This window comes from Lucilia cuprina, chromosome 6 (genome assembly GCF_022045245.1).
Source record: "Lucilia cuprina isolate Lc7/37 chromosome 6, ASM2204524v1, whole genome shotgun sequence".
NCBI classification, from domain to species: domain Eukaryota; kingdom Metazoa; phylum Arthropoda; class Insecta; order Diptera; family Calliphoridae; genus Lucilia; species Lucilia cuprina.
Window position 1 is genome coordinate 33,943,233 of NC_060954.1, and position 16,117 is coordinate 33,959,349.

Sequence of the window (16,117 nt, forward strand, 5' to 3'; positions counted from 1 at the left end):
CACATTTTTACCCCTTAAAAGTACGAATTTCAAAAAACTACTAGACACCCATCAACTAATTTTAATTGTTCTTGTATCGCTAATATTGTGTAAGATATTTAAGAAAACTTGTTTTTTCCAATTTTCCCCCTTTTTACCCGTAAATGTACAAATTTCCAAAAATCCCACTTTAGTGGATTTACATAACCAAAAACACATCTATTGTCAAAATTTCATGATTTTAGGTTCAGCCGTTTAGGCTGTGCTGATGAATCAGTCAGTCAGTAACGCTACTCTTTTATATATATAGATTACCTTTTCCCTATTTCTTTCAGCATTCTCGTTCAATCATACAATTTTCTGCTTTAAGTTCATTGCTCAGAAGTTTGATAGTTGTAAGTATTAAGTTATCCTTGGGTAAATTATCTGTGAGTTAAATTTAAAAAAATTTACCCCCATATTTTGTAAAACACTTCACCTTGCGTTTAAAATATTTTTATAATATTTTTTTTCAAATACAAAAAACAATTTATATGAAAAGGGAAGTGATGTGAGGGGAAGGGATTTAAAAATAACTCCCTCAGAATGACTTCAATTCCAATCACTTACCTATTATTACTACTACTACTACAAATCGTCCTGAAAACATATCCTTCTTCTGTAACTATACGGATAGAATAAATATGAGGACAAAGGTTAACATTTTTACCGATTGAAAGAAGGCAATTATGGCGATCAGGTGATAAAATTAAATCTAACACTGCATTGAATTGTAAGAAAGCTTTAACGAAATATTCTTCCAGAGGTTAGGTTTACGTCATAAGAGTACCAAAACACTCGGTAGAAGTAGAGCAACGAAAAAGAGGGGAGCTCCAGGTAGTTAACCTGACAAACTTAAAAACATTCTACCACAAAGATCCTATTGGGGACCCTAACGAGAGCATGACTTGAAGCATAATTAAAATGAGTAAGTCAAATAATTATGATGGACGCACAGGAATATGGAACTGTTGTTTCGCAGCAGCACCTGGAGATGTATTTGGTAGCCCGAAATACCCAGCCAATAAATCAGGATCCGTCTTTATTTCCAGATAATGCAGGAACCAGTACTAGTTTCCTGGAGTGCAGGGGAGACATTCCTGATCGTTCACTTAAATCAGTTCCATCCTCAAAACATAACGAACAATCTACGGTATGACAGGAAACTACAAAGTGTCAACCTTAAAATTCCCCAACATATACCAGAGATCTACTACGCGAATAGTAAGAGATACTCAACGGATTCAGGAATCCAGAACAGGTTCCATCTATTGAGATGACAACAACACCGAGGAGAGAATCCAGACACATATGGCATGGATATATCAGTACTTAAATTAATATTCACTACCGCAATTTTGGGTATTAAACAACAGCCACTACGTTGATCTTGAAGGAACCTCAACTAACTGAGCAGCCAGTCCTGCGGACAACTGGCCTCCGTAGTAGCAGAATATGTGGTGATCTGGTTAGAACCCATGCCAAATAATTCCAAGCCGATGATACTTTTGACATCGCCAGTTTATTGTCCCGGCAGACTAGATTTATTGGTAGCATCTCTAAACACCGGGATGGTAATAACACTAAGGTGGAAATTTCACCAAGGTATCATACTAGTCATTCAACGCTTCAATCTTATTATTGCAGCGTGATAACGCTTTGAATTTGAATTTTGTAAAATAAAGAATAAAATACAAAGTCAAAATTTTATGTTTCGTATATATGCATTTCTTTTTCTTGGATAAGATAAATTGCACAATAATATTTAAATGTATGATGAGCTTGTTAACCAAAGAATAAACATAAAAATCCTTGAACATACATGAAATAAAACATTACAAAATATGAAATAAACTCGAATACATTTACAAACTTATACACTCACACACATATTCATATAAAACAATCCAAATACATGCAGATGAACATTAAATAAGTTGAACGTTTAAATTTTGTGGCGCCATAAATGTTGTTGTGAATCCCCTCTGCAACACTTTGGAAAAAAACGTTAACTGCGATACGATGAGCCAGCCTCAGGTTGAAAAGCAACACTTGGCATTGGTAATGTTGTTGTTGCTGGTGTGTTGTGCTCCTGCCAATACTACTGCTATATTCGTTAGCCGTTGTATATTTAAGTTACTGTTGTTGTTATTGTTATTACTTTTGTTTGCTCTAAGGATATTGAAGTTACTAAAGCATAAAATCAGTGCCAAACAATATTCGCTAAATATTTCTGAAACAGTCAATAAAGGCCACAGCAGTATTGGCAGCACAGGAAATGGAAAATACAAAATACGAATAAGAATTTTTAGCAGCGGCAAACACATACACTTGCACAAGTAGATACCACAAATCCTCAACACAATTTCCATTTCCCAATGTTTTTTTTTCATGCCGAAGTAAAATAAAAAACGAAACTTCTATCCACTCCTGTGATACAGTTTTTCCTCTATTAAATTCAAACATTTTAAAGCAAATAGAAAAAAGTAAAAAATAAAAGAAATGTTCTACCTTTAAGGCAGACATACGTTTCATTTCATTTTGTATTTGTCAGATAAACAAAATCTCAAACATATTTTATAAGTGGTATTGGAGAAACAATTTTTATTTGCATTACTTAAGGTTGTAGTAGTTTGCAGGATTGAATATAATTAAATCTTCTTACAATTCTTATAATAATCGATGTAGTGTTTAAGTGGTTTTCAGAAGGGGTACTTGAATGGTAGATATGACAAATTTTAGAGCCATTGTGAAAAAATCTAAAGTAAGATTTATACTGATTTTTTGAACTTTATCTTGGCACTAAAAGGTATATTATAACAAATTCCTTAAATTTTTCTTCAGTAGCTTTTGTAAAAAGTACAAAGAAATATGTATGTATGTGAAAAAAAACTCTGAACCTATTTTACCAATATTAGTGATTTTCAATACTAAACTACTCAGGATAATGTTTTGCTTAAATTCCATTATCTACCATTGCTTCGTTTTAACAAGAGCGTGTCATCACTGATATTGGTGGAGGTTATACAAATTTCTGAATGTTCCATTTTATAGGTTCTTTTGAAGAAAAAGTATTAAAAAGTTTCCTTTTATAGATTACTTAAAAAGTACATTTGCAGATATAAAAAGTACCAAAAAGTCTCATTTTATATGTTCTTACCTAACACCAATATTATAGAAAATTCAATATTTTGAAGAACGATAAAATTCCTAAAAGTTCACTTTTATAGTTTCCCATTTTATCTGGGAAATTACAGTTCCAGAATTTTATACGAATGAACTAATTCATTTAAAATCTGTATGTTTTTATTTACTTGTATATGTTTATGTTGATGTTCATATGTATAAATATTTAAATATCTATATAATATCCCTGCAGTTTAAAATATTTTTTCTAAGCTAAAATTAAATTCGCCAGTTGTAAGCCATAAAAGTGGGCTGCTGGGTAACCAATGTATAAGGTTAATAAGAAGATATAAAAATATTTCCAAAGTTTGCAGGGTCGTCTATAGCCTAAACACAGTCTTTAATACACGAACGTTACATAAATCTGCATAATAATCATCATTGTCATATTATCTGTATACTTTACATATATCCCTGCTGTTCTTAGTTCTAAAGTTAACTATGTGTCCATTACTAGGCCACCACAACATTTTGACAAAACTGAAAATCGTTTTTTTATAAAAACATTAAAAATAAATCTTTCTAGTGACTTTCTATCTATTAATTTTGGTCATTTAAATAGTCATTTGAAAAAATATTGTTCAATAGGGATACACAGAGTCCTAGTAAGATTACTGGAAAATATTATAAGTCAGACTATGTCTGTATTTATTCCTGTATGAGTGTATCTATGTAAATGTGTGTAGTGTTATTTTTTTTACATTTTATTCCTTTTGCCAGTCAAAACTCACAGACACAGAGGCATTTATGGAATGGCACTAAAGTTGTAAAATTTCGTAAACAAGAATTTTACATTTTCATGTGATAAGAATCTTTGATTAAACATTTCTTTTACAAAATTTAATTTCCTGTAGCCACTTGTGATTTAATAGAATAAAATATAAGTATATATTTAAAAAATTTTACAATTTAACACAAAATAATTGTTTAATTTATAATTTAAACGAATGTCCAGTTATTATAAATCCACTTAAAGTCTTGCATTGTATTTCAAATAGTCCTGACTCTCTGAAATTGTGTAGTTCTATGTTGGGCATATAAAGTTCGTTACAACCGAATATAAAAATTTTTTCTTGTTATATTTTTATGATTTTTTTTCATTTTTATTTGATATTTGTGTTATGCACAAAAATATTTTTGCAAAATGGGGTTCATTTTCATTGTTAACATTAAATATTTTCTAAAATATCAAATAATGAATTTTTTATAACAACAAAAAAGCAACTTAAAAGAATTAATTGGTTTAATACAAAAGAAAATATCGATATTCATAAATGATAAAATCAAATTTCAAAATTTACATTTTTAAATTAATTATGTAGGAGAATAAAAACAATGGTTTCAGAATTTTTAATAACTTTTTTATAATAATGATAAACATCCCATTTATCCATTCATTATAAACTCTGTGTATATGAAAATTCTGTACCTAACAAAGAGTACAAGTTTGAATGATTGAAATATTATTTTGATAAACATAACAACACAGTTTATTGAATAGTTTTAGAAACTTTTATACATTAGGGTATCTTTTTAGTATTTTTAATTAATTATTATCAAACGTGTGCAGAATTCCGATCGCTGATGTAGTTAAATTACAACAAAATAAATTTATATATAAACACAGCTTAGACGAACCTTTTTCCCATATTTAAGACTTATTTATCGAATGCGTTATGCGTTATCATCTGAAAGTTTAATTTTCGGCTTTTTAATCACACACATGGTTGTGGTAGCCATGTTCTAAGAGCAACATATTATGGTTAAATACATAAATCATAAAATTTTTCTATTTATTATAATATTGTTATACATAATCATATTATGATCCAATGTAATCATAATTGCGTTTCAAATATGTATCGAAATTAAAACTTACTTCCCTAATACATACATATGCTTGTAAGAAAATGCTCGTGCATTTCTGTGGCAACAAGGACAAAGTGCATATTTCAAATTATGAAGAAATAGTATAATTTTATACATTAGAAATGAGTTTATAACTTGTATTGTTATATATCTCTATATGTTCCAATATTCAAATATTGCTGCTGTCAACAAATTTCATTGATGTATAAAACGAAATATTCAAATATACAAACAAAAAAATAATCTATGTAACAAAAACTAAAAATATTTAAACAATTTTATGGTATTCAACAAAGAAATACAAACATAAGTATGTATGTCTCAAGAGTTTTTTTTCCATTCTACGAATACATACATACTTTGTCGAATATTCATCGATAAGTATTTTAAATAGAAATTGAAAATGTATTGATTTAATACCCTGCTACAACATTTACATGCAACATTGTGGTTGCCACAAAACATTTCAATTTTAGTAAGTTTTTTTTTATAATAGTCGCTGTTACTAATTGACATTAATATCGGTTATTATTATGCAACTTTAATTTACGATCTATTCCAACCTCTCCCAATATGATTGCATTGCTTTTAAAGTAAACGCATCTATGTTGTTATACCCTTCACCTTCGTGAGAAGGGAATATATAAGTTTGTCATTCCGTTTGTGATTTCTATTATATAATTTTCCGACACTATAAAGTATATATGCATATTCTGGATTCTTTTAGATAGCGGAGTCAATTAAGCCATGTCCGTTAAAATCAGTTTTTAGAGGACCCCATATATCGGCGAGATCCGAATTTTTAATGTATTCTGTTAGTATATTTCGATGTAGGTTGGTTTTATTGCGTTGTTTAGTTTGTTATATATACCCTACACCAAAAACACTAAAAATAAATCTTTTTTATAAAAACATTAAAAATTTTTATAAAAACATTAAAAATAAATCTTTCTAGTGACTTTCTATCTATTATTTTTGGTCAATCAAATAGTCATTTGAGAAAAATATTGTTCAATAGGGATACACAGAGTCCTAGTAAGATTACTGAAAAATATTATAAGTCAGACTATGTCTGTATTTATTCGTGTATGAGTGTATCTATGTAAATGTGTGTAGTGTTATTTTTTTGGCATTTATACCCTACACCACTATAGTAGGAAGGGTATTATGCGTTTGTGCTGATGTTTGTAACACCCAAAAATATTAGTTATAGACCTTGTATACCTTAAAGTATACCAATCGGCTCAGAATCACTTTCTGAGTCCATTTATTTTCAAGTTAATTTGATAAAATTTGGCACATACTCTTTTCTTGGTTCAAGGACGAACACTATTGAAAATGGTTGAAATCGGTCCATTATTTCGCCTAGCCCCCATACAACCGTACCCCCATATAGGGCCTTTATGCTCATAATTACGTTAAATGTTCTATTATGTCAACAAAAATCAGCAAAACCTATTTTTATAGAACGAAAAATAACACTACTAATTTTTATAGTGATCGGGCCTCATTTGACCCTAGCCTTCATACAGGCGCGGATCCAAGGGGTGGGAAAAAGGGAAATTATTGGCTTAAAAAATGAAATTAAGCATATAGCACCCGGAGTTAAGAAAACCAACAAAAGGGTTTATTTTAGTACTTTTGTACTTTTGCGTATTGCCACTGTTACATTTTAAATTTTTTTGTAATAAGATCGTACTGACTATTTAACACACTATGATGAAGGGTATATAAAATTCCACTCAGCCGAATATAGGAATATTACTTAGTTTATATTTTTCTTATTCTGCTTTAGAATCACTGTGATCACTGTTTAGTTGCTTCTTATAAATTTGTACGTACATATTATCAAAGTATATATAGCAGCTTTTACCAGCAACATTGTTGCAATGTTCGGAAACAACTTTAATAGAGGGGCTATTAAAAGTTAATTTTATTAAAAACAATATTTACTGGAATCATAGATTAAACACCTCAACCAAAAACACCTTCAACTTTGCGGCAAAAATCAAGTTTGAAGAGTAATTAGTTTGTTTTACATATAAAAAATTATTAAAAATGGAATAATTCTCCTCACAAGTCATACCAACACATTTTTAAAATATGTTGAGATGTTTTGAGTAACAGGCTAGAGCCTTAAGTTAAATGTGAGTGAAGTTTCTTAGGATCTCCAAGTTAGAAAAAATAATCATACATGTATTAAAACTCAACTAAGTACTTAAGGTGTTTGTAGTATAAACTTTACAATTTTATACTGTTCTTTAATATCACTTTACTAATTGCAAAATCAGCATTATTTAAAAAAAAGCGCTTATCTTTAAGCTTATTTCGAGAAATTTTAGCATAAGATTAATTTACTTTTTATTCTTTTTTATTAACATGTTACAGAAGTTAGTTTGCCAACAATTACTTTTTATCACTAGCCTGGAGTTTCGGCCATAAACAAACTTAAACTTAATGTATTTTTAATTCCACGTTATGGTTAAATACCATGATTTCTTTAAGTGACCAACAACTATGTAGTATCTGGTAGACTCATACCTACACGCATTCAACAACATGTTTGTTTTAACGTCTATGGAAAAAAGTTGTTACACTTGAAAAAAATATTAGAATAGATTAAAAATTTCTCAGTTATTTTAGAACGCTAACATGTGTTCTACCAATTTCATCTAAATTTGTTAATTGTGCTTTCATTGGTAAATTTATATTCACGAATGTTCTTATGTTCTAAACCCAAATGCAACACAAATCAAATTAAGGTGCAATTCTTTTCAGGATAAGAGATCCTCTTGTCTAAATTATAGAAACTTGACAAATACATCTCTGTTTTTAAAGTGTCACAGCGTCCACTGCTACAATTTCCACAATTAATATGGAATGTTCAAAATCCGATAATTCATTCCTTTAAATACATTTTTTTCAGTGTACTTAATGGAAAACACAAAAATTGTAAAATGTGCTTTTGGCTCTGTTCTAAATACATTGAAGGAATGACTTTGAACTAAAATGAAAATGTAACAGCTCACCTTTCTAGAGTCAAATTTTGTGCTTCTTTTCGTTTAAATTTTCACATAAAACAATTTGAATGTCATTATAATAAACGTTTATTTAGTTTTACTACCAGTGCTTCGAAACAAATTTGAAAGTACTTTTTTTCTCCTTGTCCAAATCATTTCTACTACATCTAATTGTGTGCTACCTGGTGAAAGTGAGAAAATTTTAAACTTGTTGCCATAAAGTACTCTATTTTACTATTGTGGTAGTCATAATATATAATTTCAATTTTATATTTAGTTGCAGGCCAAATGTAAATACATTATTGATTGTACAAACCCCGCAACATGGTGAAATATGTGTAAGATGTATTAAGTAAAGATTGAAATGTAGCCAGAGTCATGGGATAGATATTACCCACCATTATCTGTAAAATGCAAAAAATTGTAAATTGTAAAAGTGTTTTCCATAATTGCATTTACCTGTAAAGGCTTCTGTGTTCTTATTATGAATAATAACAATGTCTTATGAAAACGTTTGCTGCAATAATACCATGGTATCGAATAAGCTGCCTCCGACACATTAATGCTCTGTAATTAAAGAAGTATAATAATTGTAGGATTATTTATGAAATTGATTGAAATTAATTAAAAATGACTTTTGAAGATTATATTCTTCATCTTTATACCTCAATTAACATTTCATTTGCATGCCAATAGTATGTGAACAGGACATACATCATGGTCAATATGTACATTATTATTGATATAAGTTGAGTAAATGTTTCAATCTATAAAATTAAATAATGGAAAATAATTCATTAACTTTACTTTACCTTTATACTTTAGCAATTATTTTAACTTACAATATTCATGCAGAATAATAAAGAACAAATTATGGTTCCAAATAACAAAAACTCCACAAATACAATGTACGTTACAAGCGAATTAAAGTTTTTAGTGTAACTGAAATCATTAAAATATAGGGGTTTGATTTAACATGGTGTGAATGTACGGCATTTCGATTTAAACTATTAATATAAACAGTTTTGACAATTTATTGTCAATTGTTATCTATTTCCCGATAAATACAACTAGAAACCATCAGATTTAAATTTACAAAGTACCAAATCAAGATTGTAGACTTGACTTTAGCGTAGACTATATACTCGACTATAGACTAGAATATAGACTAGACTATAGACTAGACTATAGACTTGACTTTAGCGTAGACTATATACTCGACTATAGACTAGACTATAGACTAGACTATAGACTAGACTATAGACTAGACTATAGACTAGACTATAGACTAGACTATAGACTAGACTATAGACTAGACTATAGACTAGACTATAGACTAGACTATAGACTAGACTATGGACTAGATTATAGACTAGACTATAGACTAGAATATAGACTAGACTATAGACTAAACTATAGACTAGACTATAGACTAGACTATAGACTAGACTATAGACTAGACTATAGACTAGGCTATAGACTACACTATAGACAAGACTATAGACTCGACTATTGACTAGACTATAGACTACACTATAGACTAGACTTTATATTATACTATAGACAAACCAATGGTTTATACTATAAACCAGCCAGTAGATTATAGTCTATACTGTCGACTAAACTTTGTTTTTTTACAAATAATTAAACTTGGGCAAAAACCCCAGAAAACTCCAAATGCTGGAGTCATAATGTCCAGCTAAACCATTTTTTTCGCAATTTCCTCTTCAAGAACCTTTAATTTTACAGGAAAAAAATATCAAGTTGGCAACAACAAACATTTCAATTCATTGTTTTGGCATATTTCCATACGTACAAATTTAATTTAGGGAATTTTTCACATTAATTTAACTTTAAGTCTTACCTCACCATACGATTATAATACCGAATACAGTCCTTTAAAGCTACAAATTGCTCCTCTTCCGTCTTGCCATCACCACAAATACCTTGAAGTTTATGTTGCAAAATCATTAACGCTGATTTACCAAACATGGCAAATGAAGCGAATAAACTAACAAACGGCATGTACATGGCTGTCAAAATCATAGGAGTTGGAAATTGTATAATATAGAAAATTTCATAAACTGGCGAAGCAGTCATATCAACACCCGGTAGAGCGACTCCAAATGGATGAACTTAAATCGAAAAATGTGTATATTATACATTACATATTCTTTTAGGAAGTGTACAATACATACCTCTTCCGTCAACCAACAAAGGATATATTAAAGCTCCTATTATATCAAAAAAGGATGCTGTTAAATTGAAAATTGATACTTTCCTGGCTGATATGGTGGCGTCTTTTAAAATTTTGTTGGCATAAATATCATTGCTTTGCTGTAAATGCAGACGTTTGAATATTACAAACGAAAACAATAGTGTATTGGGTGAGTAAAAGAGACAATTCGTATAGTATTAAATTAATTCAGCTATATCGGTACCATGAAACTAATGTCGTAACACACTAGTCTATTGACTACTTAATAAAGTTTCCTTAAAGGGCCCTTCACACGATCACACTTAAAGTGTTAAAAGTCTAATGAAAAATTAAAATGAAATTCCATACGTATATTAAAAAAATAAAATTCATATGATGTAAAATTAAAAAAAATTAAATCAAGTTTCTTGACTAAGTGGGTTTGTGTTAACACAATTGGTATAAAACATGTATCTGAAACATTTCAAAAAATGGAGAGATAGTAATCTTCAACACAATTTTTGACAGATTATATTATTTGTGTGCTCGTGTGAAGGCGGCTTAAAGTATTTCATACGACATTACATTTTTTCCCACCAATAAAATACATTAAGGAAGACATTTATATGAATAAATATTGACTAATTTAAATATTTCTTTTAAATTGCTTCTCAATAACACCAACAACACACAACTATAAAATAAACACTTACATCAATTTCTTTATACATCGATAACAATTCCAAAATAAATGCTTCAAATTTATCCCGATTGATAATGACAAGGCACGTTCGTAATAGAGCATCAAATATTGCGGCCGCAAAAAATGTATTCAATATAAATGGAGTCAAATCACCCCACATACGAAATAAATAGACAAATTGCATCGCATTCATTACGCAAACGGGCAAAACAAATAGATAAACACGCCAATGATTGTCACGACCCGGAAATATGACAGCGAAATATTTCCACACTTTAACATTTATCGCCAACATTGGATTTTCTTCAAGCATCCTCTACTGCCAGCAATTTCAAGTATTAAAAAATAATGTATTTTTTTTAGAAATTTAAAAGAATTGAAAACAAACCGCAACACAATAAAATACGTACGATAATGATGTTAAGGAAACGGAAATAGTCAAGTTTTATGCCAAAGCACAGAGGACACACTGCAAACAAGTGTTAGAGCAGTAGACAATCAGTGTCGAATAGTATTTGTATTTCAATTGAAAGTTTTTCACAAAATAGTCTTCTCACTTAAATATCCTTAAGAATTTTGTTTGCAATATCAACCACTAATTGAGGCCTGCATTTGCTATAAGGCAATATTTATCTCAATGTGTGTGTATGAAGTTGGGGAATACGTAAATTTTAAATTAATTTACAATTGTTTGCCACTTTGTATGGCAAGGATGTCGTTATAACAAAATTGCCAATTAGAGCAATACAAGTGCCAATTTTACTAATTGAATGTTACACTATTACAGTGGTTGGATTATAGGTTTCAGCTACAATTGATATTGGTTTCTACTCAATTGTAAATAAAAAACAACGAAAAAAAACAATTTAGCTTAAATTAAAATGTTTTTATATTAAATTTTAAATACCTAGGAAAAATTTTAGAACTTGTTCTAAAAACTACTTTTGCTAGAACTAGAGAAAACACTTCAGATTCTTAAACAACAGCCTTGTAACTATTAGTGTTGGCATTACTTCTGGAACGCGTTCCTTAGAATATTTTTGTGGTTCCTTAATACTTCTAAATAGTTTTAAAGGAACTAGTTTCTTGAAACTAATTCTACATTACAACTACACTAGTTCAATGGAACGCATACTAGTTCCAAAACAACTTCTTGGAATCAATTGAAAAAAAATGTCAAAAAATTACAATTTTATAAACTTAATTTTATCGAAATAGAAAACACGTTCAAACGTATATTTTTGCATTCAACTGAACTTCTAGATATTACTTGTCCATGACATTCTCGGGCAGTTTTTCCTGACATATTATGATAACGTGTCCTATAATCGCTTATGACCACTTTGCTTAAAGTTATGATCAGTTTGACTTATATATGTTTCAATGGGTGGAATATCTAGCGATATTTCAGATCCTTGGTTGACGTAGTGTTCATAATTCAATATTACACATTCAGTCCAAAAAAGTCTAACAGATTATTGAAGCATAACTTAGAATTGGCTTATTGTCATAATGGGACCTTAGTCCTAATATGTCCCATTGGATATGGTTTCCAGCAGCAATGTGATTTCCTGATCCATTTTCATTTTTGGTCAAAGTCACCAGTATCTTTTTCCCATTATAAATAAAATACTTTTTTTGTGAAATGACAAATTGACGTCTTCGTCGGGTATTCAAAGCCTCTTCAGACATTTTACACAAGTAAATTTGAATCATTTCTCCTCGTAGTGAATCCATCTGTTTTTTAGCATTTAGATAATTTAGTTATAGAATGCAGTGAAAATCTTTGACAGATGTAAAGAAGCCAGTCTCCAAATACAAAAGTGCCAGGAAATATTACCCGGGGCTGCAGCTTAATATTGAAAGTAAACTCTTTTAAATATATTTGTCCAATTCACAATCGAAGTAGTATCGTTGTAGCGTTTTATGTCATAAAAAATTTGAAATAAAATTTTTGGAAACAAAAACAAATCCATTATAAATAAATTAAGACACACTACGATACAACCGTACAACAAGAATTGGACAATTATATCAAACAAAATCTTTCATTAATTGTTGTTATTATATATAAAAAAATAATTATTTTAAGAAATCTGTTCTATCGATAAAGCTCGATCCATAATATTAAAGCTCCTAAGTCCATACTAGACCTAATTCCCAACTATAATTACTTTTTTGGTTCTCCACAGTATGAAGCTAAATGTTTCATACAAATTGAAATGGAATAAGCCTATCGCACATACATTGGATCAAAAAATACTTAAAAACAGAAATTTTTAAATATTTACGACATTTTACCGGAACTACCATAATGATTTATTATGCGTAGTTAACGTGTCTTCACACTCCACCCAGAACAAAAGGCACAATAACAGAAGTTTTGTTTTGGCAAACGAACAAATGGACAACAAACAGGAACGTCTGTAACAGCACACCTAACAATTCTTGTCATCTGTAACTGACATTATTTGGTTTTTTATTTAATTTTTGAATTTTTAAGACCAATAACAACCAGTAAATGAGTGAAAGCCAGGCACATCATGGCCATTATTAATTTTTGTATCTTTTTTTTTTTTGTTTTTTGGTTGCGGTTTTTTGTATCCGTCCGTTAGTGTCCTTGTTTGCACAAAATATTGTTTGTTTTAAACAGCTTCATGTAAATACTCGCACATGTTCATGCAATTGTATTTGTTTTTCGTTTTGTTTGTAAGGATGTGCATATCCTTTGAGATACACACACTGTTCTGTATGGGTCAATGCTTAAGTATGAGTTTTTTTGTCGCATTGTTGTCTACTTCGATGTGTGTTTTCGTATTTGTCTGCCTTTGTGCTTTTTTGTGGCATAACGCTTCAGTAAGTGGCATTAATGTTCGTTGGTTCGTCTGTTTGTTTGCTTGTCCTTTTATTTTTATATTATGGTTACAATTCGAGTATGAGTCCTTATAATATTTGAGCTGATGCTGCAATTTTTTTGTATGAATGTTTTTGTCTTTTTCTTCAGACCATGTGTTTTGCTATCATTTTGGCAATGCAATACACATTGCCGAAAAATATTTGCCACCTAGTAAAGCTCATATTTGTAGACAGACTTTTAAAGTGTAAATTTCTATTAAATAGAATATTATTTCTAGGCGATTAAAAAAAATTATTTAAATTTACAAGATTTCGGAAAAATTCATGTCTTAAAGAATATTTTTTTTAATAAATAAATTCTTAATAGGTATGTTCTGATTTACATAACAGTGTCCGAAAGTGAGTGACTTTTTTGGAATCTCATATTGAAATACCTCTCAATCAAGGCGTATTAATGTAGAGAACAGAGAATAATAATATTTTTGTAAAAGGTCGTCAGTTTCTCTCAGTACAATATGTTAAAAAAAAAACGTCTGCAATATTTTCGAAATGGGTCTCAAACATTTCGTAATTTTGAGCTGATTCCGGAAAAAAGAATTGGCAATAACAAAGTGCTCCAGAGTTTCGCTCTCCTCATAATTCTATATACGTTAGTATTTTGTTAAACTTACTGGTGTAGTTATGCATTTCATTGAGTTATTTGCACTTAATATGTACGAAAGGTATTAGGTCTGTGTTTATCGATTATCCTCAGTTGTATAAGGCATTTGTTCCCTGTGAAAAAAATTTGCTTATTTGATGGATCCGTGCTTCGCTCTAACGGTTATAACTCTAGGTGCTGACTCAACAGAGGCCGGAAACTCCAAATACTTAAATCAGTGATGCTCAAATAAATACTACCATAGACGACCATAGTATTATTTGTGTTGGTAAAGCAGCAGAGAACATAATTCAATTCAGACTAAAAAAAAGTATATGCTAACTGTCAAACATTTATTTTGGATTTTGACAGCCAGCGTATATCAAGGTCTATACATAAAAAACTATCAACTGTTCTCTCATGTTCTCCTGCATTAATTCGGCTTTCGGCACAGACCTTGCTTCGACAAGTGCTGATCAGCAACTGATTTGATTTTCACGAGTGCTATGAAATGGCAAAAAAGAACTCCTCTGACTTAAATTGACACCGGCGTGTAAGGAGCACAACGACAATCAATCGTCGCAGACCTTTGTGAAATAAGGCCCACACGGCCTTATTTCACAAACTGATAACTAATCCCGAAACGTTAGAAATGAGTTGGTGTTATTTGTATATGATATGTGATAAAAGTAGGGGTATACATGTATACCTAGAGCGTGTGTCGAATATTATTAGCTTAAATTATTACTCCTACTCAACATCAGGGGAGCTGCAACACTGTTAAATAAACAAAGCTTTCTTCTATCGTACACTTTCACCACCTTTTTCCTCTAGTATATCCCTTTCCAATGAAAGTAATACGTTCTATGTTTTCATAGGTATTAATGCCTGAGTGATACCATTAAATTTCTCTTTATAACAGATTTACAATAATGTGTTCTCTATGAGTAAGATTCGTATTTCTGCCGAACATATCTCTGCTGTTTCAGGCTCAACATAAGGTATCCCATCTGCCTGGTTGTAACTGGAAGAGATGGTTTTACATCTCGGAAGTTAAGCAATTTGCAGCAATTGAAACAGATAAGAAACCTAGAATTATTGGGCAAAGTGCTTGTACATGGACACGTTGAAATATTCCAATACGTTAGGTGTTAACGTAAAGCACATTGACAATCATACACTAATGACAGAAAGTTTACCGGCCTTTTAGGATCCTAACGTAGTAAACTTTTTAGAGAAGTAGAAGAACCAGATTCAGCTATTATTTTTTAAAAGATTTAATTTAAAATTCTTATTTTAAATAATTATTAAATGAATCAGTTCTTTTAATATTCTGCTAAAAAAATAAATATTTCTAGTATATGAATATTACTGGGATTTTACTAAAAAAAAAAACAAAAAATAATTTTAATGTTTGCCAACTTGTCTGGTTATAATCCTACATTATTGTTTATTAAACCATATTTAATGGCTTATTGTTTTAATTTTTATCACACATTTGAAAAAAAAGAATTACATACAATATAACAAATCCCACAAAAGCATAAAATTAATAAAAATATACTTATAAACATACTTTCAGATTATTTACATACATACAATATTACAAATAAAAAATCCTTCTTATA

At 30.0% G+C, this 16,117-nt stretch overlaps 1 protein-coding gene across 1 annotated transcript; it reads right to left on the minus strand.

Annotated features, from left to right (window-relative positions):
* Positions 1 to 8,207: 8,207 nt before the first annotated feature.
* On the minus strand, positions 8,208 to 11,306 carry LOC111686607 (odorant receptor 43a). The gene is made up of 7 exons (XM_023448979.2): positions 11,004 to 11,306; positions 10,292 to 10,430; positions 9,958 to 10,228; positions 8,936 to 9,035; positions 8,759 to 8,860; positions 8,553 to 8,660; positions 8,208 to 8,497 (listed from the first exon to the last, which is right to left on the minus strand). Exons 1-7 carry the CDS (start codon positions 11,304 to 11,306, stop codon positions 8,393 to 8,395), a joined length of 1,128 nt encoding a protein of 375 aa, XP_023304747.2. The 3' UTR covers positions 8,208 to 8,392.
* Between the last annotated feature and the right edge of the window lie 4,811 nt (positions 11,307 to 16,117).